Source organism: Sphaerodactylus townsendi, linkage group LG06, assembly GCF_021028975.2.
Source record: "Sphaerodactylus townsendi isolate TG3544 linkage group LG06, MPM_Stown_v2.3, whole genome shotgun sequence".
Classification (NCBI taxonomy): domain Eukaryota; kingdom Metazoa; phylum Chordata; class Lepidosauria; order Squamata; family Sphaerodactylidae; genus Sphaerodactylus; species Sphaerodactylus townsendi.
The window spans coordinates 130,212,181-130,239,565 of record NC_059430.1 but is presented as its reverse complement, the minus strand read 5'-3'; the positions used below and the strand labels follow the sequence as shown (position 1 = coordinate 130,239,565).

Sequence of the window (27,385 nt, the reverse complement as noted above, 5' to 3'; positions counted from 1 at the left end):
ACAGGAGAGAAAGGGGGGATATAAATACAAACTCTTCTTCTTCTTCTTCTTCTTCTTCTTCTTCTTCTTCTTCTTCTTCTTCTTCTTCTTCTTCTTCTTCTTCTTCTTCTTCTTCTTCTTCTTCTTCTTCTTCTTCTTCTTCGTCTTTAGCACATATGTTACAGGCCTTGCACTAACTTCAGCCTGTCCCCCCTCCCTCCACCGGCCAGAAGGCCAGGGATATACATTTAAACAGACAAGGGACTGAGTTGGAGTTGTCCGCAGCCAGAACAAAATCCTGCCTGTCTCTCTCTCTCTCTCTCCACCCCCCCTCACTTTTGGCTCCAGGAATGTCTCTGTTGTTCTAAACTTAGCTCGGTGGAGAGGAGCCAGCTGGAAGAGGGGTGTGTGTGTGTGTGGCTGAGCTGTGGCCCCGGTTGGAACAGATGGGGCCCCTTTAGGGTTCCTGGAAATATGGGAAGGGGGTTGTGTTACCCAGGATGGAGACGCAGTCTCTTGATGTGGGGAAAATCAGCCCAGAGCAAACTGCTTATTACTATTGCACGAGGTCGGGTAGGAAATGTATACAAGAAGAAGAAGAAGAAGAAAAAGAGTTTGGATTTATATCCCCCCTTTCTCTCCTGCAGGGGACTCAAAGGGGCTGACAATCTCCTTGCCCTTCCCCCCTCACAACAGACACCCTGTGAGGTAGGTGGGGCTGAGAGAACTCTGAAGAGCTGTGACTAGCCCAAGGTCACCCAGCTGGCGTGTGTGGGAGTGTACAGGCTAATCTGAATTCCCCAGAGAAGCCTCCACAGCTCAGGCGGCAGAGCTGGGAATCAAACCCGGTTCCTCCAGATTAGATACACGACCTCTCAACCTCTTACGCCACTGCTGCTCCGACTGTATTGTTGAAGGCTTTCACGGCCGGATTCAACTGGTTGTTGTGGGTTTTCCGGGCTACGTGGCCGTGGTCTGGTGGCTCTTGTTCCTAATGTTTCGCCTGCATCTATGGCTGGCACTTTCAGAGGTGTATCACAAGGAGAAGTCTGTTACACACTGTGTAACGAACAAGATCCACCAGACCACGGCCACACAGCCCAGAAAACCCACCAGAACATATACAAAGTCCAGCTCTTGGAAGAAAAGCCACTGAGAGGAACATAATGCAAATTTGACAGTCTTTATTGTAGGGATGAGAGGTGCAATAAACATACACACAGAGTTCTTAAGATATAAATAGGTTGGAAAATAGGTTTGGAATAGAAAGGGGTATGGGATATATATGGGATATAGGTAATACAAGCTGATTGCGACATGAAGAAGAAGAAGAAGAGTTTGGATTTATATCCCCCCTTTCTCTCCTGCAGGAGACTCAAAGGGGCTGACAATCTCCTTGCCCATCCCCCCTTCACAACAAACACCCTGTGAGGTGGGTGGGGCTGAGAGAGCTCCGAGAAGCTGTGACTAGCCCAAGGTCACCCAGCTGGCGTGTGTGGGAGTGCACAGGCTAATCTGAATTCCCCAGGTAAGCCTCCACAACTCAAGCGGCAGAGCTGGGAATCAAACCCGGTTCCTCCAGATCAGAATGCACCTGCTCTTAGCCACTGCTCTTAGCCACTACGCCACTGCTGCTCCTGGGTTCACAACCAAACCAGGGTTCAGAACCAAACGGCCAGCATCTGGTTCCAGGGGGCAAAGTGTTGGGCCCGATGACAAAGCTGGAAAGGTGTCACTGGCACTGGGCAATTGGCCCTTTGGAAGGTATATTTATAGGGTGAAGAACCACCTTGGGGGCGGGGGGTGTTAGGACAACCTCTGGGAGGTGTCCGGATGGATTGTTTGAGAAACAATAGAGTGCATTGTAAGGTGGTCAGGAGAAGTTAGTTATAGACAGGAGTATCTGGGTTAAGATAATCAGGCGAGGCCGTGTTGTCAGGGGTCGTCAGGGGGGAAGAATTAGGACTAATAAAAGGAAACACTTCTTCACGCAACGTGTGATTGGTGTTTGGAATATGCTGCCACAGGAGGTGGTGATGGCCACTAACCTGGATAGCTTTAAAAGGGGCTTGGACAGATTTATGGAGGAGAAGTTGATCTATGGCTCCCAATCTTGATCCTCTTTGATCTGAGCTTGCAAATGCCTTAATAGTCCAGGTGATCGGGAGCAACAGCCGCAGAAGGCCATTGCTTTGTGGTGTGTCCAGAACCTGGGAACATAGACTCTGGTGTGTGGCAGGGCAAAGTGCTGGCGCCAGGCAACCCTGCTGTAAATTGTGGCTCAGGGAAGAAGAAGAAGAAGAGTTTGGATTTATATCCCCCCTTTCTCTCCTGTAGGAAACTCAAAGGGGTGGCAGAGCTGGTAATCAAACCCAGTTCCCCCAGATTAGATACACAAGCTCTTAACCTCCTACGCCACTGCTGCTCCAGGGAAGGAATGAGTTAAGCCATGGGCTGGTTCCTTCAGTCCCTCTTGGTCTCTGGCTCCATTCCTGGGACCTTTACATGGGCATCGGGCTGTCTGCGCCTCCCTGCCCCTGCCTGCGGCTGTCCAGGCCACCTGGCACATGCGGTCGTCCCCGGTTGGGCAGAAGAGGGCAGGCAGAGAAGGCCTAGGTGTGGTTTCTGGGGGCTGGCATGAGTTGGGGGCACGCCGATCCCAGAGGGGGAAAAGGAACCAGAGAATCCCTGTGAGCCTGCAGGGGGAAACAGCTCGGCGAGCGAGAAAGTTGCCTCTCCAAAGGATGTGTTTAGCAAGTGAAAGCAAAGGGCACTAGATGGAGAGGCAGGCCTGGGGGTGTCCACAGCCCCGGGAGGGCCAGCCGCGTGTCCACCGTCAAGGGAGGAGCCTGGGTGTGTTTGTGGAGCGCTGAAAAGCCGGAGGGGTGTGCTGGCACAGTGGAGGTGTTGCTGCCCCGACGGGGGAAAGAGGCGAGCTGGACATTGCAAGGGGCGGCCAGGCCGTGGGGTGGGAGAAGGGAGAGCTTGCTAGGAGTCGGCAGATCTAGGGCAGGGAAGAGTGTGTTTGTGTGCTTGTGTGGGAGGGGTGAAGGCTGGGCTTAGCAGGCACTTTCAGCTTTTGCCAATACTCCAGGACAACACCGCAGGCCTGTGTGGAACCTGTGGCTGCACGTTCCAGAGTTAGCCAGACTTTCAGCTCCATCTGGAGCAGCTGGGAGGCTCCAAGAAGCCGGGTTGACCACCCAGGAAGGAGATGAGCGTGCTCCCCCCAGGGCAAGGGGGGCCCATCCTGGACTAGTTTCCAGCGGCTCCAGCCAGCCGTTGCTGGATGCCACTGGGGGTGTGGTGGCCCCCGACCCCCCCGGCCCCCCTGCCATGGCCGCCGAGGTGCGGCTGAAGAAGCTGGAAGAGCTGGCGTTGGACCGGAGCGTGGTGGGCCTGGAGACCTTGGTGGATCTTCTCCTCTGTGTGCACCACGAGTTGAGCACGTCGCCTCTGGCCCAGGAGAAGTACATCATGGAGTTCTTGCAATGGGGTGAGTCAATGGGGCTCTCGGGGCCAGGGGTACGCCGTTGGCCCTCTTTCTGACTAGGCCTGTTCCCTTGAGGGATACTGCCTGGAAACTAGCCAAACTGAGTTCTGGTGGCCCTGCGGGGTGGCTCGGCTTGGATATACCGTGTTTCCCCGAATATAGGACAGTGTCTTATATTAATTTTTGCTCCCAAAGATGCGCTATGTCTTATTTTCAGGGGATGTCTTATATTTCTGTGTTCTGTTCGTCGGGCATGCTTCCAAACAAAAACTTTGCTACGTCTTTTGGGGGATGCCTTATATTTCGCACTTCAGCAAAACCTCGACTACGTCTTATTTTCCGGGGATGTCTTATATTCGGGGAAACAGGGTAGAGACTGAGTCTCCTCCAAGGCAGGCAGCGTGGCTCAGCTACGAATGCTTCTGGGGTGCATCAATGACCTGTTCTCTCCCTCCCCCCCCCCCTGTTAATCTAGTGGATTCTGTCGAGAGAGTTGGTTCTAATACACCAGTGATGGCGAGACCTTTTTGAGACTGAGTGCCCAAATTGCAACCCAAAACCCACTTATTTATCACAAAGTGCCAAAATGGCAATTTAACCTGAATACTGAGGTTTTGGTTTAGAAAAAAACAGTTCAGGCAATTCCGAGGTAAGTGCGCTACTTTCGAGGGAGTGGCAAGATTCGTGGTAGTCGGCGGCTCTTGCTTTTGAAGCAACTCGCAGGCAACTCTTCCAGAATGGGTGGATCATGTGACCCTAGGAGGGTTTATCTCAGAAGAAAGCCCCATTGGCCAGCAAACCGAGGCTCACCTCCCAGGTAAAAGGATCGCACTTTAGTTCTTTTGCATAGAAAATCCCAGTGGGTTTAGCCATGCTTTTCAAGAGGGTTGCCTTTCAGACACTGCTTCCCCAAAACTAGGTCTTAGGTTTTAATGCTAATAATCTCCAAGCCCAGCAGCGGCTCCAGGCCAGCTTCTAGATATGGGGCACTCTGTTTTGCACAAGGCTTCCACAGAGAGAGGGTTCCCTCTGAGTGCCACCTCTGGCACCCGTGCCATAGGTTCCCCACCACTGTAATACACTGTGGAAGGCTTTGACGGACGGAACCAACTGGCTGTTGTGGGTTTTCCGGGCCGTGTGGGTGGGCGTTTGGTAGTTTTAGCTCCCGACTGGGCCAAAGATTAGGAGCTAAAGCCTCCCAGACTGTGGTTCAAACATTGGTTTGCATAGCCACATGGACTAGTCAAAATTTGTTGTGGACTAGCAGCTTCTGCAGGCATAGTTGGGAATCCGTGTTTTAAGAAGAAGAAGAGTTTGGATTTATATCCCCCCTTTCTCTCCTGCAGGAGACTCAAAGGGGCTGACAATCTCCTTGCCCTTCCCCCCTCACAACAAACACCCTGTGAGGTGGGTGGGGCTGAGAGAGCTCCGAAAAGCTGTGACTAGCCCAAGGTCACCCAGCTGGCGTGTGGGGGAGTGCCCAGGCTAATCTGAATTCCCCAGAGAAGCCTCCACAGCTCAGGCGGCAGAGCTGGGAATCAAACCCGGTTCCTCCAGATTAGATACATGAGCTCTTGACCTCCTACGCCACTGCTGCTCCTTTAAGTTGGGCTGCAGAATTTAGGCTTTTTCAGGTCACCTTCATAGTCCTGTAATTTTAGGCACATCTCTTCTAACTGCCCCCCCTCCCCCCTGTGATAATATAGATAACCTTTCTGCAGTGTCCAAAGCAATTCACATATGCAAGTTCTGTAATCCTTACAAGCATTGGTGGGATTCATATAATTTAACAACCGGTTGTTTACAAGCACCATTATAACAACTGGTTCTGCCGAAGTGGTGGCTGAATCCCACCACTGCTTACAAACAGCCCTGCAAGGTAGACCATATGATTCTCCTCCTGTTCTTTTTGCAAGCCCTTTCCTGTGAACCCTCTTTTCCACGGACCCTGTTTTTAATTCACGGGCAGGAATGAAAGGAAATAGCAAAAGTTCTCCATTTCAGGGTGGAATTTGAAGGACTGTGTTTTCATATAGGATATCTAAAATGTGAAAAAATGTTGTGAACGTGCCCTGAAAGAGTAGGTTCAGTGTGAGTTAAATGACTGGGGAAAGTTAGTTAGTCGCCTTATGTAGACTAATTGGAGCAGCAGTGGCATAGGAGGTTAAGAGCTCGTGTATCTAATCTGGAGGAACCGGGTTAATTCCCCACTCTGCCGCCTGAGCTGTGGAGGCTTATCTGGGGAACTAGATTAGCCTGTGCACTCCCACACACGCCAGCTGGGTGACCTTGGGCTAGTCACAGCTTCTCGGAGCTCTCTCAGCCCCACCTACTTCACAGGATGTTTGTTGTGAGGGGGGAAGGGCAAGGAGATTGTCAGCCCCTTTGAGTCTCCTGCAGGAGAGAAAGGGGGGATATAAATCCAAACTCCTCCTCCTCCTCCTCCTCCTCCTCCTCCTCTTCTTCTTCTTCTTCTTCTTCTTCTTCTTCTTCTTCTTCTTCTTCTTCTTCTTCTTCGGGAAATTACCTGAAAATTAATTTACCCTGTAGGAGCTGGCCGAATGCTAGAGTGGGCGGGTCCCTTCCCCCCATGGGAGGGGGCACAAGGGGTTGCCAGTTCCAGGTTGGGAAATTCCTGGACGTTTAAGAGTCTTGCTTAGGGAGAGCAGCGGGGTCCTTTGCCACAGAGTCCATCTTCCAAAGCATCAATTGTCTCCCGGGAACTGATTCCGTGGCCTCGAGAGGAGTTGTAATTCCAGGGAATCTCCAGGCCTTACCTGGAGATTGGCACCCCTGCTTGAAAGACAGGAGCTGCCCTCAACAATCTAGAAGAAGAAGAAGAGTTTGGATTGATATCCCCCCTTTCTCTCCTGCAGGAGACTCAAAGGGGCTGACAATCTCCTTGCCCTTCCCCCCTCACAACAAACACCCTGTGAGGTAGGTGGGGCTGAGAGAGCTCCGAAAAGCTGTGACTAGCCCAAGGTCACCCAGCTGGCGTGTGTGGGAGTGCCCAGGCTAATCTGAATTCCCCAGATAAGCCTCCACAGCTCAGGCGGCAGAGCAGGGAATCAAACCCGGTTCCTCCAGATTAGATACACGAGCTCTTAACCTCCTACGCCACTGCTTCGGGTGATTTAAAAGTGCAATCTTGAGCCCGCTTTCGTGGGAAAGTCACCCTGCGCACAAGGAGACATACTCCCAAGTACGCAGGCCCATCCTGATGTACGTCCGTGTTTCTCGCACTCCAGCGACGCAAGGACGTCTCTTTTTGTAAGCTGGGTTGATTGTTTGTGCTCCTGCCCAGTTTCGAAACCCGACAGCCCTCCGCACGGATCTTTGTCCCCCAAGAAGCTCTACTTTTCTCAGCCTAAAACAAGATAGAAGAATGAACCTCCACCCCAACACCGGTCTTTTCCATGCATGTAAATTTTACGACCCATGAAGCAACGTTTTATTTCTGAAATAACATAAAAGGCCTTTTCCTCTCTAGCCACGTGCTTTGACTTTGATTATCCCCCCCTCCCTCTCCCAGTACCCCCGTTTTCTTTCCACTCCTGGATGACTTGGTTTGCAGCTGACAAAATGCTTATGCCCCCCCTTCCCCCCCCCCTCGGATCATAGTCCGCTCTTTGAGGAATCTCTGCTATGCAAAACCCTTCCCCCCCCCCTCCTCTCTTATATATAACAGAGCTTTGGAAAAGGGGGGGGGGGAAGGAGCGTGTAGCCGGCATTTCCCTGTCTGGTGATCACCTGGAGGCTGTGCTTTCTCACCCCAGGTGATTAACAGTTGAACACACAGGGGTCAAACTCGCGGCCCTCCAGATGTCATGGGCTACAGTTCCCATCATCCCCTGCCAGCATCATGCTGGCAGGGGATGATGGGAACTGTAGTCCATGACATCTGGAGGGCCGCGAGTTTGACACCTATGGTTTAACAGCACACATTACTCCCACACCCCACCCCGTTTTTTTAAGGAAATCCTCCCGGAAATCTGAAAATTCTTCTGAGAAATACTTGAAGTGCTGTTAAATTTCGACACGCATTCTGGGACTGTAGTTTACTACTATATAATAATCTTTTGCCGTGAAGTGGAAGGAGGAGAGCTCTCTCTCCCCTTCAACTTGCACGGGAAACACAGAGCCCTTCGGGGACGGGGCGGGATAGAAATTTAAAGTATAAATAAATAAATAAATAAATAAATAAATAAATAAATAAGTGTTTGTGTGTATTCACACTCACAGGTGTGGTGTGATGGGGTAGGATTAGTGCCCGGAATGCATGCAAAGATATAATTTTTGGCCTCCGCTTATAAAGATATTGACAGTTCAATCCCCAAATTCAGTTAAAAAGTCTTGCTGTGTTGCAGGGACGTAGGTATAGATTTTTTATGGGGGGGGGGGGTTGGGGGCAGGGCCACACCCCACCCGCCCCTAGGGTGTGGCCACGCCTCCCCAAGCTCCAGCCCCAGCCTAGCACTTATAAAAGCAGCTCTCCGAGGCCAGGGACAGCAAACTCCCCTGCCCTGCCCTCCCCTGCCCCCAACCGGTGGGCTGCCAGCCAGCAGCTGGCAGTTCCTTCTGCCCTCCCCTCTGGGCAGAGGCATAGCTACGGAAAATGGAGCCCGGTGAAAAATTTGAGTTTTGCGCCCCCCCGCTCCCCCGGGCAGCTGCTGTGATGCTGGAATCCACCCCCAAACAGCATCACTTTCAATGGTGTTTAAACTAGAGAGCCCAAATTCTCCTTTTAAATCCACCTTAAAGGGAGAATCTGGGGTCCCCAGTTAAACAACATCGAAAGTAATGCTATTTTGGGGTGGATTATCCCCCACCCTGAAACAGCATCACTTTCAATGTGGCGTAGTGGTTAAGAGCAGGTGCATTCTAATCTGGAGGGACCGGGTTTGATTCCCAGCTCTGCTGCCTGAGCTGTGGAGGCTTATCTGGGGAATTCAGATTAGCCTGTGCACTCCAACACACGCCAGCTGGGTGACCTTGGGCTAGTCACAGCTTTTCGGAGCTCTCTCAGCCCCACCCACCTCACAGGGTGTCTGCTGTGAGGGGGGAAGGGCAAGGAGATTGTAAGCCCCTTTGAGTCTCCTACAGGAGAGAAAGGGGGGATATATATCCAAACTCTTCTTCTTCTCCTCCTAAACTGAGGACCTCAGATTCTCCCTTAAAATCCATGCTGAATGGGGTGGATTTAAAAGGAGACTCTGGGGAAATTTGGGGGGGTGGTTGCTGTCAGGCTACAATTGTTAAGCTAGAAGCACCAAAATTTCAGGGTATCTTTAGGAGACTCTCCTAATGATACCACCCAAATTTGGTGAAGTTTGGTCCAGGTGGTCCAAAGTAATGCATCCTCAAAAGTGTAGCCCCCATCTCTATTAGCTCCCATTGGAAACAATGGGGGATGGGGGCACCCCCTTTGGGAGTCCATAGCTTTGGACCCCCTGAACCAAACCTCACCAAACCTGGGTAGTATCATCAGAAGAGTTCCCCAAACAATCCCTGAAAGTGTGGTGCTGCTAGCCTAAATAATGTGCCCCCTGCAGGCCAAAAACCAAAAAAACACTAAAAATGTTTTAAAAACCCACAAACGGAGGGGGCGGAGCTTCGGACATGAATGGGGGGTTTTGAACCCGAGGAAACCCCCCCCCCTTTACCTACGTCCTTGCTGTGTTGATCATGAGGCCTAGAAACCTGATATGGTTCGAATGCTGCTCTCCGTATCCGTTTGACAACAGTCCTGTAAAACAGTTTTGGTGTCTGGCTCTTCCAGGGGCCACGCATTTCGGCCTTGTTTATACGATTATTAATATACTGGTTACAACCCTTTGCTTCACTATAACCTTGGCCACTTTGCTGAGTGGGACTGAGGCAGAGAAATGTAAAGGCAAGCTATTGGTTAAAATAAATTAAATAAACATTTATCCAGGGCCGAATGCTTCTGTTAATCTTTGCTGTTCCAGAGAGGCAGTCGCGTTAACCTGTTGCAACAAAAATAGAAATCCAGTAGCACCTTTGATACCATTAGTCTGTAAGGACTTTGCAACCACTCCAGATCACCCATGCAGTGGCATCATCACAACCAAGAAGAAGAGTTTGGATTTATACCCCCCCCCCCTTTCTCTCCTGTAAGGAGACTCAAAGGGGCTTACACTCTCCTTTCCCATTCTCTCCCCCCCCCAACAAACACCCTGTGAGGTAGAGAGCTCAGAAGAACTATGACTAGCCCAAGGTCACCCAGCTGGCGTGTTTGGGAGTGCACAGGCTAATCTAGTTCCCCAGATAAGCCTCCACAGCTCATGCGGCAGAGCGGGGAATCAAACCTGATTCTCCAGATTAGAGTGCACCTGCTCTTAACCACTACGCCACTGCTGCTCCTGAGAGATGGCCAATGTCGGAATAAGGACTAACCAGTGGTGGGATCCAAAAATTTTAGTAACAGGTTCCCATGGTGGTGGGATTCAAACTGTGGCGTAGCGCCAATGGGGATGGGCGGGGCACGATGGGGGCGTGGCCAGGCATTCCGGGGGCGGGGCATTCCTGGGCGGGGCTGTGGAGCAGGCTGCCACGCACGCCGGTGTACCTCCTGTTAGACTGCTTCAAGTTCTGCGTGCTACTGCTGAGAGGAGGGGCGTAACTAAGGCAAAAATCACGTGGCAAAATCACCCATTAGTAACCCCCTCTCGGCACACACAAATAATTAGTAACCTACTCTCGGGAACCTGTGAGAACCTGCTGGATCCCACCTCTGGGCCTAACAGTATCTTGAATGGCTCTGATTAATGCGACATTTTAAAAAGAGATTTACTTTGGAATGGTCAGGGGAGGGGAGGTGATGGTGGAGGATGTGATTTTTAAAAGAAGAAACCAAATTTTAAAGCAGCCTTGTTGTGGTATGTGTAAATGCTCGAAGGTTGCTGCTGACTCAAGACCATCTCAGCAAGGGGTTTTGAAGGCAGGTGAGAAGCAGAGGTGGTGGTTTGCCGTTGCCTTCTTCTACAGAGTCTTCCTTGGTGGTCTCCCTTCCAAGTACCAAACCTACTTCGCTTCCAACTTATGGCGACCCCAGCAAGGGGCTTTGAAGGCAAGTGAGAAGCACAGGTGGTTTGCTGTTGCAATCCTCCGCAGAGTCTTCCTTGGTGGTTCCCCTTCCAAGTACAGACGCAGCTTAGGTCGATCCCCCACTGGCCAAAAAGCGCATGTTAAGGAAGCAAACAAACCCAGTTTGGGGAAGACTTATCCACAGTGTTCTGCTTGAGCCAGGTTTCGCCGCTACTTTTCCCCCTTAGCACACACTTTTTCCAGACCTGGATTGCATGTAGAGCTTTTGAAAAGACACGTGGCGAATGTGAAGCGGTGAGGAGGGGGTGTGTGAATCTGGGTTTAAACTACCTGCCCTTGCGAGTGACGTGGAGCCTCTCATCCAATCAGGACGCAGTGGGCTGTGCGAGATGTGCGTGCAGCCCCCACCCTTAAAAAAATTTCTTGGAACAAAGATCCACGTCACTTTGAAGCGACGTGGAACCAGTTTCCTCAAGGCAGAAGTGTCCTTAAGAGACTTATGTGGCATTTTCCCCAGCCTTAAGTCAGCAGTGCTTGTGTGGCACAGTTGGTTGAGTATTTGCCTGCCGCCGCAAAGGTTGCTGGTTCAACTCCAGCCAGGGACAACTTGTTCTAATGAAATGGGGAAGTGTATGCTTGTGTCTACCTTGCATTCACTGTCTTAAACGATTACAGACGAAGGCACGTGGAAACAGGGCTTTGTTCTAATCGCCTGTCCCTATGCAGTTCTTCTGCGCGTGCTCACGGAGACGTGGATCTGTCCATTCGAAGATTAAAAAAATTCCTGCCCCAGCACAACGCGGCAGCCAATCAGGATAGCCACTGAGCAGATCGCGCGTTTGATCTGCCGACAGTGGATAATCCTGCGTGGCTGCCGCGTTTCCAGGAGCAGGGGGGTAGAAGCTGCCGTGGGGAGCATGAATCCGTGCTCCAAAGCTCCCGATTCTTTTCAAACAGGTTTGAATCGGGTTCCACTTTTGAAGTGGGGAATCGACCTTAGTTTCCGAGATCTGATGAGATTGGGCTGTACCATACCACTTTCCCTTCTTGGAATAGATGATCGCTGTGATGTACGTTCTGTGTGTTAGTTTCAGAGGGTAACTGTGTTGGTTGGCAGCATCTTGGAGACAACAAGATTTTCTGGGCACGAAGTTTTGCAAGTCAAAAGAGAACTTTGAATCTCGTTCCATGAAAATCTTGTTGGTCTGGATGCAAATCTAGGCATTCTGCATTTAGGATTAGAGGAGAATCCTTATTAATGGATAGAGGGTGGGAAATGTCTGTTATCTGGCAAGAGGTAACTAGCCCCCCCTCCCCTTCTGCTTGTAATTCATACATTTGAGAGAGGTGGGATCCAGCAGGTTCTCACCAGTTCCCGAGAGTGGGTTACTCATTATTTGTGTGTGCCGAGAGGGGGTTACTAATTGGGTCTGATTTTCCGTTAGAAATTCCATTAGGTCCAAAAATCATAAAGTCCTGTTGTTTCCTATGTGGCTGGTTAGCGAAGGTAGAAAACGGGATAATTCTCCCTGTTGGGCTGTTCTAAAAACATGTTTTAGAAATATGGTCAAGTTCCTTGTTTAAGGAAAGTATCCATCTTTTGATTTCTAGAAACAAAATTAAGTATTTGAAAGTATTAAGTATTTGACAGGCAGTGAACTAGAGGAGAAGTAGTTGTTTCTGTTGGCAGTAGATGATAGGACTTGCTATAATGAGCTTAAATTATGGACAGAAAGATACCAGCTGGAAATTAGGAACTTTTTTTTACAGTAAGAGTTTTTTACAGTAACAGAGAAATTATTAATGCCCCGCCGCCAGAATGCCCGCCCCCGTCCCCGTCGTGCCCCACCCATCCCCATTGGCGCTACACCACTGATTGAACCCCACCACCATGGGAACCTGTTACTAAAATTTTTGGATCCCACCACTGCATTTGAGGTCTGAAAGAGTTTCTGCAAACCAGTGCTTTGTTTAAGTGGGGGCGGGGGGGGGGTGTTCAAATATGCTTCCTGATCCAGATTCTCTGTTGCCCAGCCCCAGATAAGTGTGTCCCCCTAAGGACATTCTGCGTATGTTCACGGCTGCTTTTTACTGTTTCCTCTGTTTTGGGGCTAAGCCCTTGCACGGAAGCCAAGTCTTGGGTCTGGAGGCTTCTGCAGGCTTTCCCGCGTATCCTTTGGGTGGGGTTCAGTTATATTAAAGGTCACAGCGCCAGACACTGGCTAGACATCTTTTTAAAAAGCACATACATACTTCTCATAAAGGGAAGTCTGGCTGGAAACTGTAAATCCGCATTGCAAATCGGGACGGCACTGAGGTTTTTTCAATACTTCCTCTAGCACAGTGATGGCGAACCTATGGCACGGGTGCCAGAGGTGGCACTCAGAGCCCTCTCTGTGGGCACTTGCACACAGAGTTCATCATGTGGGAGGGGGTGGAAAATCACCCCCCACACACACACATCTAGGCTGGTCTGGGCATGATCCTTTACCTGGGAGTAAGCTCAGTTGCTGGCAGTGGGGCTTGCTTCTGAGCAAACCCTCCTAGGATCATGATTCACACATTTGAATCATTGCACAGTTGCTTCGCTAAGCTTACTCCTGAGTAACGCGTGCCTCAGAGCCAACTGTTTTTTTCTAAACTAAAACCTCAGTATTCAGGTTAAATGGCCGTGTTGGCACTTAGTGATGAATAAGTGGGTTTTGGGCTGCAATTTGGGCACTCGGTCTCGAAAAGATTCTCCATCACTGCTCTAGCAAGTCCTCCGAAGCCTCCCTATGAAAGGCAGAGAGGGAGAACGAGGGCGTGTAGGTCACAGCTTCTCCTTCAGTGCTGCCACCGCAACAAAGTGCAGAGGCCGGATCCCACCCCTTGGCGAGGCGCACTGCCTTTTGTGGATAAGGTGGCACCCCCGCACCCACCCCACAATCACAGCCCTTTTCCAGGCTGAGCCGGCCGTGTGTGTTACCAGACTAATGTGATGCATGGCTCTGTTGCTGGAACTTCTGCGAAATGCCATAAAAGGCGGTCTACTTTGGACGCGGCGTGCCCGTTCTCTTCCCTCCTTCTCTCCTTCCCCCATGTGATGGAGCAGGAACTCCATTCCAGGCTGAACATCCTGCCGAAGCTGCAGTTCATAAGAGGCTCACTGCAAATCAACCCTGGTTTGAATACACCCGGGCCTGCTATTCGGCATGATCATCGGGGCCTGCTATTCGGGGCCTGCTATTCGGCATGATCAAGTGACTGTTGCCTTTGGTGGCAGAGATTTGGATTGTCAGCTGTTAGGTTGTTCTGTATTTTTTGGCTTGGGAATTGAAACGTGTTGGATCATCTACCTGGCAGACAGGTGGTTAGACCTGGATTTGGGTCCCAGGCAGTGGTGGGATCCAAACATTTTAGTAACAGGTTCCCATGGTGGTGGGATTCAAACTGTGGCGTAGCGCCAATGGGGCTGGACGGGGCACGACGGGGGGGGGGGGGGGCCGGACATTCCGGGGGCGGGGCAAGGACACAGCTGCTGTGCCGGTCCTTGGGCGGGAAACGAATGCACGCAGGCGCAGGCTGCCACGCACGCCGGTGCACCTCCTGCTAGACTGCTTCAAGTTCTGCGCGCTGCTGCTGAGAGGAGGGGCGTAACTAAGGCAAAAATCATGTGGCAAAATCCCCAATTAGTAACCCCCTCTCGGCACCCACAAAGAATTAGTAACCCACTCTCGGGAACCTGTGAGAACCTGCTGGATCCCACCTCTGCATCAGGGCCTGCTATTCGGCATGATCAAGTGACTGTTGTCTCCTCTCCAAACTAAAGAGTCCCAAACGCTGCAGCCTCTCCTCATAAGGAAGGTGCTCCAGTCCCTCAATCATCCTCGTTGCCCTTCTCGGCACTTTTTCTATCTCTTCGATATCCTTTTGGAGATGGGGCTACCAGAACTGAACACAGGACTCCAAGTGCGGTCGCACCACAACTTTATATAGAAGAGGCTGTGGGGTCAGATCTGGGCATCTTTGGCCTTCAAGTTATCTGAGAGGTCTTCTTTCTTGACCCGTTTCTTCAACGAGCTTTCAGCACCTGCTCTGAGGAGTTCTTTTTGAAACGGTTGCTTTACATGTCGGCTTTTGAAGAAGAGGAGGAAGAAGAGGAAGAAGAGGAAGAGGAGGAGGAGGAAGAGGAGTAGTAGTAGTTTGGATTTATATCCCCCCTTTCTCTCCTGCAGGAGACTCAAAGGGCTCACAATCTCCTTGCCCTTCCCCCCCTCACAACAAACACCCTGTGAGGTAGGTGGGGCTGAGAGAGCTCCGAGAAGCTGTGACTAGCCCAAGGTCACCCAGCTGGCGTGTGTGGGAGTGTACAGGCTAATCTGAATTCCCCAGATGATGATGATGATGATGATAATAATAATAATAATAATAATACTAATACTAATACTAATACTAATACTAATACTAATACTAATACTAATACTAATACTAATACTAATACTAATACTAATACTAATAATACTAATACTAATACTAATAATACTAATACTAATACTAATACTAATACTACTACTAATACTAATACTAATACTAAGAAGAAGAAGAAGAAGAAGAAGAAGAAGAAGAAGAAGAATTTGGATTTATATCCCCCCTTTCTCTCCTGCAGGAGACTCAAAGGGGCTGACAATCTCCTTGCCCTTCCCCCCTCACAACAAACACCCTGGGAGGTGGGTGGGGCTGAGAGAGCTCCGAGAAGCTGTGACTAGCCCAAGGTCACCCAGCTGGCGTGTGTGGGAGTGCCCAGGCTAATCTGAATTCCCCAGATAAGCCTCCACAGCTCAGGCGGCAGAGCTGGGAATCAAATCCAGTTCCTCCAGATTAGATACACGAGCTCTTAACCTCCTACGCCACTGCTGCTCCTACGCCACTGCTTGACACTGGAAACAAGTCCCAGGGTTGACATGGTTTATTCAGTTTTTCGTTGTTGAGAGACGGAAGATCTGAGGCCTGGCTCAGCTCATTTTGGGGGTGACTGAAAAGGCTGAAACGGAACATGCGGAATCCAGAGCTTAAATTCTCAAAACAAGAAGCGTCTCTGCCCAAGCCGAGTCCTGCAGGGTTTCTCTTTTCATCTGGCAGAGCTGGTGTGCTGCGGAAACTCAACAAGTGAAGCTTTTCCCCCCCGGGAAGGCAGGAACATGGATGGAAAATTTTTCAACTGTTGAGTTTGTCTGTTTGCCAGGCAGTGGCAAGAGGCAGAGGAGTTCTGCTTGGGTTGACATGGTCCTCCTACTCAGTTGGAAGTCCTTCCTTCCTTCCTTCCTTCCTTCCTTCCTTCCTTCCTTCCTTCCTTCCTTCCTTCCTTCCTTCCTTCCTTCCTTCCTTCCTTCCTTCCTCCCTCCCTCCTCCCTCCCTCCTTCCCCTCCCTCCCTCCCTCCCTCCCTCCCTTCCTTCCTTCCTTCCCTCCTTCCTTCCTTCCTTCCTTCCTTCCTTCCTTCCTTCCTTCCTTCCTTCCTTCCTTCCTTCCTTCCTTCCTTCCTTCCTTCCTATCTATTTCTTTCTTTCTTTCTTTCTTTTTCCTTCCTTCCTTCCTTCCTTCCTTCCTTCCTTCCTTCCTTCCTTCCTTCCTTCCTCCCTCCCTCCCCCCCCCCCTCCTCCCTCCCTCCCTCCCTCCCTCCCTCCCTTCCTTCCTTCCTTCCCTCCCTCCCTCCCTTCCTTCCTTCCTTCCTTCCTTCCTTCCTTCCTTCCTTCCTTCCTTCCTTCCTTCCTTCCTTCCTTCCTTCCTTCCACTTGTGTCAGGCAGGTTGTGGTTATCCAGGGAAATCCACTCTGTGCCTCTTCTGCCCTGGAGAAGGGCATCTCTGAACTTTAACACTGAGGCTGACACGAGTTCAAATTAAAGGCACCAGAGAATTACAATTATGGGATAGTCTGGTGGAGGGAATAACCTCAGGCACAATTTCAAAATGAAAAATGAATTCTCATTCCTGGCTCCAGAGGCCTTTATCTCTAACTATCACAGTTATTGATTGATTGAGCAGCAGTGGCGTAGGAGGCTGAGAGCTCGTGTATCTAATCTGGAGGAACCGGGTTTGATTCCCCGCTCTGCCGCCTGAGCTGTGGAGGCTTATCTGGGGAATTCAGATTAGCCTGGGCACTCCCACACACGCCAGCTGGGTGACCTTGGGCTAGTCACAGCTTCTCGGAGCTCTCTCAGCCCCACCCACCTCCCAGGGTGTTTGTTGTGGGGGGGGGGAAGGGCAAGGAGATTGTGAGCCCCTTTGAGTCTCCTGCAGGAGAGAAAGGGGGGATATAAATCCAAATTCTTCTTCTTCTTCTTCTTCTTCTTCTTCTTCTTCTTCTTCTTCTTCTTCTTCTTCTTCTTCTTCTTCTTCTTCTTCTTCTTCTTCTTCTTCTTCTTCTTCTTCTTCTTCTTCTTCTTCTTCTTTTTCTTCTATATTCCACCTTCCTCCCCAGTGGGGACCCAAAGTGGTTTGCATCCTTCTTTTCTCCTCCCATTTCATCCTCACAACAACCCTGTGAGGTAGGTTAGACACAGACTGTGTGATTAGCCCCAGATGACCAAGCGAGCTTCCTTGGCACAGAGGGGGTTCAAAGCCGGGTCTTCCAAAACCTGGCCTTATCCTCTAAGCACCAGTATACTGGCTCTCACTGGTTCTTAGTAATGGCAGGCACTTTGCACATGCTCCAGGGCACCTGTACTTGTCATAAAAACCGCAGGGGCTGAGACCTGGTACTGAAAAGGTTTCTGAGACTCATCCCTCCTAGTTGCACCAGCGTTGCTTTTCCAGCTCGTGAACAGACCAAAAAAAAAAAAAGTTTCCATTTGCGGTGCAAGAATTCCACACCTCCTCCTTCCCCAAGAATAAGCGCACGGTCTCTGAGGGCCTGTGCTGGAATCTGAGAATCGCAGCAAGTCCAGATTCCCAACCCGCCTGGTGCCCGAAATAGGAAACCCACTGAAAGAGAGCAAAGCAGTCCGTTTCGGCAGAACCTGGCGATGCCCCACACAGCCTTGGAAACACGCTTCTCCGGGACCTCCCTGTCCCTAGTCGTGAAGTTGGGATGGATTTCTTTTTTTATGTGTGTAGCCCAAAATATCCTTGTTTCTGAAGAAACTGGGCGTGCGTTTATTCTGCTTTCCATTGAGGCAGGCCAAAGAAGTCTTTGGAGCAGCAGTGGCGTAGGAGGTTAAGAGCTCGTGTATCTAATCTGGAGGAACCGGGTTTGATTCCCAGCTCTGCCGCCTGAGCTGTGGAGGCTTATCTGGGGAATTCAGGTGAGCCTGGGCACTCCCACACACGCCAGCTGGGTGACCTTGGGCTAGTCACAGCTTCTCGGAGCTCTCTCAGCCCCACCCACCTCACAGGGTGTTTGTTGTGAGGGGGGATGGGCAAGGAGATTGTAAGCCCCTTTGAGTCTCCTGCAGGAGAGAAAGGGGGGATATAAATCCAAAGCTCTTCTTCTTTGCAGCTCCTTAGCTAACCAAAACAGGCAGCGGCCTGTTAGAGAGTCTTGCACCTAGTTTGGTCAAAAGATTTGGCTTCTGGATGGTTTTGAGTCCCAGAACCTGTCAATTATGAATGGCCTGAAGGAAAAGAAGACAGGTGGACGGTGGCAGGAAGGAAAACAGATACCTCACTGCAGTAGCAGGGTCTGTCCCCTGACCTTCTTTTCTCCGTCCAGATGCCGATAATAATTGTTGTTATTCTCCACCCTTTTTAATTAACTGGGGGACCAAATGTTAGTCTGAAAGTTCCGTGGCTGTTGTGGGTTTTCCGGGCTTTGTGGCCGTGGCCTGGAAGCTTTTGCTCCAAGCGTTTCGCCCAGAGGTAGGATCCAGCAGGTTCTCACAGGTTCCCGAGAGTAGGTTACTAATTATTTGTGTGTGCCAAGAGGGGGTGACTCATTGGTGATTTTGCCACGTGATTTTTGCCTTAGTTACGCCCCTCCTCTCAGCAGTAGCGCGCAGAACTGGAAGCAGTCTAGCAGGAGGTGCACCGGTGTCAGGGGCGTAACGAGGAAGCCCTGGGCAAACTGTAGCCCTGGGCAAAACCTGAGTTGGATGCCCCCCCCCCCCATGAGCGGCCACTCTACCACGACCAATTTTTTTTTTGCACCAGAACATTGGTGCCTACAGGGGGTGAAGTTTTTAGACATATCAGCACCAAAATTTCAGCATATCATCAGGAGACTGTCCTTATGCTACTCTCCAAGTTTGGTGAGGTTTGGTTCAAGGAGTCCAAAGTTATGGACTTCAAAAGGGGTGCCCCATCCCCAGTGTTTCCTTAATGGGGAGCTAATGAGGAGATGGGGGCTACAGCTCTTTGAGAGAATCCATAACTTTGGCCCCGAACTGGACCAAACTGCACGCAAGCTCTGGGGTATCATCAGCGCAATTTCCTGATGAGACCCTGAAATTTTGGTGCTGATACGTCCAAGAATGCCCTCTCTGCAAGAACATCCCGAAATTTGCTCCAAGAATCTTTGTTGTTCCTGCATTGAGTTTTCTGCGCATTGCTGTCAATGGGGTTGCAGGCGGGGACATTTTGAAGGCACAGTCTCAACAACTTTCATGGACTCATCAGGGGAGACTGCCCTAATGATACCCCCTTCCCCAAGTTTGGTGCAGTTTCTGGGTCAGGGGCCAAAGTTATGGACCATCAAAACTCGTAGGCCCCATCTCCTATTAGCTCCCCATTGGAAACAACAATGGGGATAGGGGCACCCCCTTTGGGAAAGTCCATAACCTTGGACTCTCTGAACCAAACCTCACCAAACTTGGGGGGTAGCATAAGGACAGTCTCCTGATGATACGCCGAAATTTTAGTGCCGCTAGCCTAAAAACTGTGCCCCCTGCAGGCCAAAAAAAAAATGGAAAACCACTAAAAAATACTCCAAAAAACGAACCCAGCATTTTGATGCCCCCCACAAGGTGATGCCCTGGGCAGCTGCCCACCTTGCCCAATGGGCATTACGCCAGTGACCGGCGTGCGTGGCAGCCTGCGCCTGTGTGCATTCGTTTCCCACCCAAGGACTGCAAAGATTGTCATGCCCTTATATAAAGCAGTGGTGCGACCGCACTTGGAGGACTGCGTTCAGTTCTGGTCGCCACATCTCAGAAAGGATATCGAAGAGATAGAAAAAGTGCCGAGAAGGGCAACGAGGATGATTGAGGGACTGGAGCACCTTCCTTATGAGGAGAGGCTGCAGCGTTTGGGACTCTTTAGTTTGGAGAGGAGACGTCTGAGGGGGGATATGATTGGAGTCTATAAAATTATGCATGGGGTAGAAAATGTGGACAGAGAAATTTTTCTGGGGGGAAGAATTAGGACTAATAAAAGGAATCATTTCTTCACGCAACATGTGACTGGTGTTTGGAATATGCTGCCACAGGAGGTGGTGATGGCCATTAACCTGGATAGCTTTAAAAAGGGGCTTGGACAGATTTGTGGAGGAGGAGTCAATCTGTGGCTACCAATCTCGATCCTCCTTGATCTGAGATTGCAAATGCCTTATCAGACCAGGTGCTCAGGAGCAGCAGCAGCAGATGGCCATTCCTTTCACCTCTTGCCTGTGAACTCCCAAAGGCACCTGGTGGGCCACTGTGAGGAGCAGAGTGCTGGACTGGATGGACTCTGGTCTGATCCAGCAGGCTCATTCTTATGTCCTTAATAACCCCACAGAGCTATTGCAAAAGGCAATAACCTCACAGAGGGTTAACTGCTGCATGGCATGGGGCCAAGATGCCAACTGGCATACCCTTCTGCCTGGGCGACCTTTCCCAGTGACTGATGCCTGGAGAGTTAACGTCCTCCTGTGCCTTGCTGGGCTTGCGAGATACATCACAACTCATTTGTGGTTATGACCAGCGCTGTGGCCAAGACTCTTAAGCAGCTGCGTGGGGCCATGCAGTAAGGAGGGGGTTGGCTCCCTCCGTGATGTTGGTGGCATTGGATGTGGGGGGGGCATTGCCTCTTGGACGTGCACTACTGCTGGTCAGGTTGAAGCCCAACTCAGCTGGTGCCGGGGGAAGGAATAATTAGATGTACTTTCTTTAGGTTGGGGATCTCCAACATGGTACCCTGGCCCCCACCAACATCTTTCCTAGCAGGGTCAGATGGGGGTTTTACCCATCAAATGTTCTAATAGGGCCCCGTGGTGGCGAACCTTTGGCACTCCAGATGTTATGGACTACAATTCCCATCAGCCCCTGCCAGCATGGCCAATTGGTGGCGAACCTTTGGCACTCCAGAAGATATTAATGGACTACAATTCCCACGTCAGCCCCCTGCCATGGCATGGCCAATTGGTGGCGAACCCTTTGGCACTCAGATGTTATGGACTACAATTTTATCGGCCTGCCAGCATGGCCATTTTGGTGAATGGCTGGCACTCCAGATATTATGGACTACAATTCCCATCAGCCCCTGCCAGCATGGCCAATTGGTGGCGAACCTTTGGCACTCCAGATATTATGGACTACAATTCCCATCAGCCCCTGCCAGCATGGCCGTTTGGTGGCGAACCTTTGGCACTCCAGATGTTATGGACTACAATTCCCATCAGCCCCTGCCAGCATGGCCATTTGGTGGCGAACCTTTGGCACTCCAGATATTATGGACTACAATTCCCATCAGCCCCTGCCAGCATGGCCACCAGGCGTAACTCTTGGTACCAGATATTATGGACTACACCCCATCAGCCCTCGCCAGCATGGCCGCTTTGGTACGTAACCTTGGCACTCCAGATGCTGGCGGACTACAATTCCCCATCAGTCTCGCCAGTATAATAGCATATAATCTCCAGATGTTATGGATTGTATCTCATCAGCCCCTGATAAAGCATGGCCGCTTGCGGCTAAACCAACCTTGGCACTCCAGATGTTATGGATCATAATTCCATCAGCCTCCCCTGCCAGTATTGAAGATGAGCGTAATTTTGCACTCCAGATTATCTCCATCAGCCCCTGCCAGCAGGGGCTGATGGGAATTGTAGTCCACAGCATCTGGAGTGCCAAAGGTTCGCCACCACTGTAATAGGCCATTGGAGATTTGATTGCTGTGCGGACTCTTTAAAAGATAGCTGCCACTATAGCGCAAAGATCTTCACTGGGTGGTTGAAGGTAAGCCGTGGCAGCCATTTTGTGGCTTCATCCACTGCGTGGTTCCAAAATTCCAAAAGTGCCCACAACATCAGAAAGGTTGGGGACCCCACCACCACCACCACCACCACCGCCAACACCATTATTATTATTATTATTATTATTATTATTATTATTATTATTATTATTATTATTATTATTATTATTATTATTATTATTATTATTATTATTATTATTTATTATTAATTTGATTTAATATACCGCCCTATCCCCGAAGGGCTCAGGGCGATGTACAGTATAAAATCACATATAAAATCATACATACAATTTAAAACAATTATGTCCTAAAACAGATTATGTCCCCAAACAGTGTCCCACGCAACCCTTACGCAACCCTCCCAAAAAAGAATAATGGGTCCCGATGCTGTTAGGGACCCATATAGAGCCGAGGAGGGGGGGCTGGGGCGCCCCTAGGGTGATAAATACCTTTTGACCGGAGTACAGGAGAAGACGTCTAAATGAAATTAACCTTTGTGTTAATTTGGCTGCTTTGAAGGTGGACTGTGTGGCATTATGCCCCGTTGATGCCCCTCCCCTCCCCAAACCCCACCTTCTCAGGCTCCACCCCCAAATCTCCAGGAATTTTGCAATCTGGAGGTGGCACCCCTACCCGGCAAGTTTACATGTCAGAATGGTACCCTGGATCCTAGTCCAATACCGTTGCTGCACCCTGCCAACATGTCTGGAAGGTCGACGGGGAAGGAAGCTAGCAACACTGCTCCTTTTTACGGGCCCTTTGAAATATTCTCCTTCTCCCAGTGGAAGTTGTTCTCAGCATCTCGTTCAAGCGAGGATCAAGCCAGCAAGACTTGGCAACACGAACAGGTTGTCCTCAGGAGACACGAGGCTGGCTCTGGCCGATTTTCCATGAGGCTATTTTTTTCTTTGCATTAAAAACTGTGCTGGTATTAAACAGAGACTATCTGTTGGCCGACTGGATTGCCTCGGGAAAAAATAGACGGGCCTGTTGTTTCTTAGCAGTAGCTAGCAGAATCTGAAAGTAGGCCTTTGATGTGAGCAGGAAAGATAGAAAAATCTCTCCTGAAGAAGAAGAAGAGGAAGAGGAAGAGGAAGAGGAGGAGGAGTTTGGATCTATATCCCCCCTTTCTCTCCTGCAGGAGACTCAAAGGGGCTTCCAATCTCCTTGCCCTTCCCCCCTCACAACAAACACCCTGTGAGGTGGGTGGGGCTGAGAGAGCTCCGAGAAGCTGTGACTAGCCCAAGGTCACCCAGCTGGCGTGTGTGGAAGTTCACAGGCTAATCTGAATTCCCCAGATAAGCCTGCCTGCCTCCACAACTCTCGTAGAAGCTGGCAGAAGCCCCGGGAATCCAACCCGGTTCCTCCAGATTAGATACACAAGCTCTTAACCTCCTACACCACTTCTGCTGCTTGTAATCTCCCCTGTATCCCCTCTGTTTGATTGTCATCTCCTGGGATCCAGCGAAATAACAATTCCTAGTTCTCTTCTGTATGTACTCTGATTTCCCCTGGATGTAATCTTGACGGACGTTATTGACAGTGAAAGTCAGTTGCCTGACAGCCGAGCAGGCGAAATCCAAGCAAAGCACTTTGCCAATGGAGTACCGGGAAGTCTCCCTTAGCAGAAGTTGGACAAACTTTGCTAAAACTGTGCTGATAAACGTCAGGGCTAATGTCTTGCTCGCATAATTACAAGACCTTTTCTTCTTCTTTTGCCCAGGAACTTGAAGCAGGTCATGCTCAGTTTAGACCAGAAGTCCTCAAACTTTTTAAGCCTGTGAGCGCCTTTGGAATTCTAACACAGGTCGAATCCCCACTACCTTCTTAGCCAGGTTTCAGAACACATCCCTAGTTTGAGGGATGACCTCTCCATTGCTTGCGTGGCAGATTCCGTTTCTGGCGCTCGTTCTCCCCGTTAATCCGCGTTCTGGCAGGACCTGGTTTCTAGTGGCATAGACCCCATTAACGCGGTTCAGAGCTGATCCGAGGGGAGGGATGAGGGTTGAAACCCTGACTCGTTTCCCGCCCGGGAGTGTGACGCGGAATTTGGGCAACCAATCAGCGCTGCGATGCGCGTGCAGCCTTTCCTTGGTTTTGTTTCCGCTTTTGCGATCGGCCAGCAGAAGGGGACGCAAACGTTAAACAGTCAAACGTGTAACTTTGAGTCATTAATGATTTACACAGGTAACGATTAACTGTTTGCACAGTTAAACAGTCAAACGTTAAACTTTTGCACGCTGGCTTTTTTGATCATGCCCCTACAATGTACACTTCTGCAGTGGGTAAAGGTCCCTCTCCATCAAGGCACGCCAGCCAATCAGGGGAGACCGGCAAAGCGAGCTCGCCTGGTAGTGGGGATTGCTATGAGTTCTGCAACCGGGTGTGTCTGCTGTGTGCTCGCTGCGGTGGGGAGGGAAAAACTCCGATGAAGAGGACACGGTTTCACCACGAACAGGTTTTGATCTGCGTGCAAATTTCAAGTGGGGATTCCACCACAGTGTGGTGGATGCAGCCACAAAAATGGCTGCCACAGCAGGTGGAACTGGCCACAAAAATGACTTCTGCAACTTACCTTCCATGCCACAGGGAAGATCCTTGCAGTGTGGTGGCAGTGGCTGCCGAAGCAACGTTTTAAAAAATCTGCACAGCCAATCAAGTTTCCAGCTGCCAATCAAAAGCCTTGCTGGGCAAAAGCCCCACCTCGTCTTGCTCATTTTCTAAGATCATTTGGGGGCTGCCAGCAGGTCTGAGTGGCACCTGCAGAGCCCACATTGGGGACGCCCATTCTCACCAGAGGAGCGTCAAAATCATAAACCTACCATTCTGCCTGAATGGATGAAACATCTTTTAAAATTTCAGCCAGTGGTTAGACAGACAATGAGACTTCAGAAGAAGAAGAAGAAGAGTTTAGATTTATATCTCCCGTTTCTCTCCTGCAGGAGACTCAAAGGGGCTGACAATCTCCTTGCCCTTCCCCCCTCACAACAAACACCCTGTGAGGTGGGTGGGGCTGAGAGAGCTCTGAAAAGCTGTGACTAGCCCAAGGACACCCAGCTTGCGTGTGTGGGAGTGTACAGGCTAATCTGAATTCCCCAGATAAGCCTCCACAACTCAAGCAGCAGAGCTGGGAATCAAACCTGGTTCCTCCAGATCAGAGTGCACCTGCTCTTAGCCACTGCTCTTAGCCACTACGCCACTGCTGCTCCTGTGCTTGTCTACTAGCAGGGGTCTGCAACCTGTGGCTCTCCAGATGTTCACGGACTACAACTCCCACCAGCCAATTGGCCATGCTGGCAGGAACTGATGGGAGTTGTAGTCCATGGACATCTGGAGAGCCACAGGTTGCAGACCCCCAAAGGAAGAGAGAAATCCGGTAGAGTTGGTCCATCTGTCGAAGAGGTTCTTTAAAGCCTTGAAAACGCAGAGTCTTGAGCCCAATCCTAACCCTGTTTATTTGGAAGTAAAGTCCCCCGGAGGCCAAAGGGGTTTGAAGTCTCATGATGGTGAAACCGATTACACGGAAAGGGGATCAGGCGGCCAAGTGGGGCAGAATGGGAGAAGAAGGGCTCCTTGGCTGGCCCAGAGGAGATCAAACAAGGGTGTAGGATTAGCTTGTTGCTATAATAGTTACATTTTTAAAAAAGAGAATTGGACTGTTGTTTCGATGTTGTTAAAACGCCTGGAAGAAATTTTGTACCTTCCAAAATACGTCCTGTGGCTTGAAACGTGGAGACTTTGGATATTTGAGACTTTACAAAATATGTTTTTCTCTGCATCCTTGGATCTTTTCCTGCTTTTTCTTGGGCGTGCTCGGTTTATACGGTGGCCTTTGACAGCCCTGGCCAAACATACGTATTTTGTATTGCTTAACAACCTCTGGCGCCCAGGCATCAGGTCCTGTTGGGATGCTCATAAAGGTCGTCTTCGGTTGCTAAGCAATCACAAAGTGTTTCTTTAATTCCCCCCCCCCCCTCTCTCAGTTTTTAGGTTCCCACCTTGGGTGGTCTTAACTAGTCACATTTTTTTGCCAACAAATTTTTAGCATGTGCAGGTAATCCTTGTCTTGGGCCAATTAAATGCTGGTGTTCTGCCCCACAGTGAGCATACGTTTCCTTCATGGCAGAGTTTGCTTTGCAGACGTGATCACACCTATGGCGTCATATATCCTGGAAGCTCCATGGGCTGCAGGCAGGAGCTAGACCTGGGGTCTGCAACCCGCGGCTCTCCAGATGTTCATGGACTACGATTCCCATCAGCCCCTGCCAGCATGGCCAATTGGCATGGGCTGGCAGGGGCTGATGGGAATTGTAGTCCATGAACATCTGGAGAGCCGCAGGTTGCAGACCCCTGAGCTAGACTGTTGCAGGCCATGCTGGCAGGGGCTGATGGGAATTGTAGTCCATGAACATCTGGAGAACCGCAGGTTGCAGACCCCTGAGCTAGACTGTTGCAGGCCATGCTGGCAGGGGCTGATGGGAATTGTAGTCCATGAACATCTGGAGAACCGCAGGTTGCAGACCCCTGAGCTAGACTGTTGCAGGCCATGCTGGCAGGGGCTGATGGGAATTGTAGTCCATGAACATCTGGAGAGCTGCAAGTTGCAGACCCCTGAGCTAGACTGTTGCAGAGTGAGCCAGAGTGAAGGTGGGCACTGTGTGAGGCATGGTCAGCCAGTCCGGAGTCAGGGTAGGCAGCCGGCACAGGTGTGGTCAAGTCAGTCCAGTCAGGAGATCAGGCAGGCAGGCTGAGAGCTGGAGGTCAGAGGGAGACCAACACTTACTGGGATGGACACTCACCCAGGCAGAGCCAAGGCCAAGGCAGGGTCTATAGAGGGAGTTCTGGTTCCTGAGGCTGGGATCCTGCAAGGACTTAGTCCTCCTCAGATGCAGATGCCTCCATTTCCCCAAACCTTCTGCTATACCTACAGCAATGCAAGCACTTCTCCTTTTACCCTGTAACTGTAGCCTCTGTCTCCTTCAAGCAGCTGGCTCATTACTGGGCTCCTCTGAGATCCGTGATGGCTCTCCCAGCTGCACAGCATCAGGCTCTGCCTTGACTTGCAGGGAAGGGCCTGGAGTTCGTTCTGCTGTCTTCGTTTCCTCGCGAGGAACCAGCTCTGGCTCCACCATGTCTTCAAGCTGTACAGCAGAGTCCTCAGTGTCTAGGGGCTGGCTTTTGACACTCCGTGGTTCCTGAGAGAGGGCTGAAATCTTGCGATTTTGTGAAGAATGTTGCTATAGCCCCATTTGTGCTCTCCTACCTCTTCTTCCCGCCTCCATTTCCCACCCTCCACACTGCCATTGCTTGTGTGTGTGTGTGTGGGGGGAAAGTGGGGGCTTGCCCAGCCATGGCATCCTCCCCCACCCCCAATGATAGATCAGGCCTGTCCCACCTCTCTCTCGAGCTCTCCAGCACAGCAGCAGAGAGAGGAAGGGAGGCCACGTCGTGGAAGAATATCGGTATCAAGTTTAAAAGGCTTTTTTTAAAAGCTGTCAATCTTGTGATCGACAGAGAGCAACCTGGAAATAAGAACATAAGAACATGAGAACAAGCCAGCTGGATCAGACCAGAGTCCATCTAGTCCAGCTCTCTGCTACTCGCAGTGGCCCACCAGGTGCCTTTGGGAGCTCACACGCAGGAGGTGAAAGCAATGGCCTTCTGCGGCTGTTGCTCCCGAACACCTGGACTGTTAAGGCAT

The 27,385-nt window shown here is 50.5% G+C and overlaps 1 protein-coding gene across 1 annotated transcript in view; it reads left to right on the top strand.

Moving 5' to 3' along the window:
* The first annotated feature begins 2,551 nt into the window (after positions 1-2,551).
* Positions 2,552-27,385, top strand: part of DMPK (DM1 protein kinase) — a 45,858-nt gene continuing 21,024 nt past the window's right edge. The window contains exon 1 of the mRNA XM_048501742.1: positions 2,552-3,475. Within this exon, the coding sequence (XP_048357699.1) occupies positions 3,316-3,475 (160 nt within the window). The 5' untranslated portion in view covers positions 2,552-3,315. The remainder of the gene's footprint in view (positions 3,476-27,385) is intronic.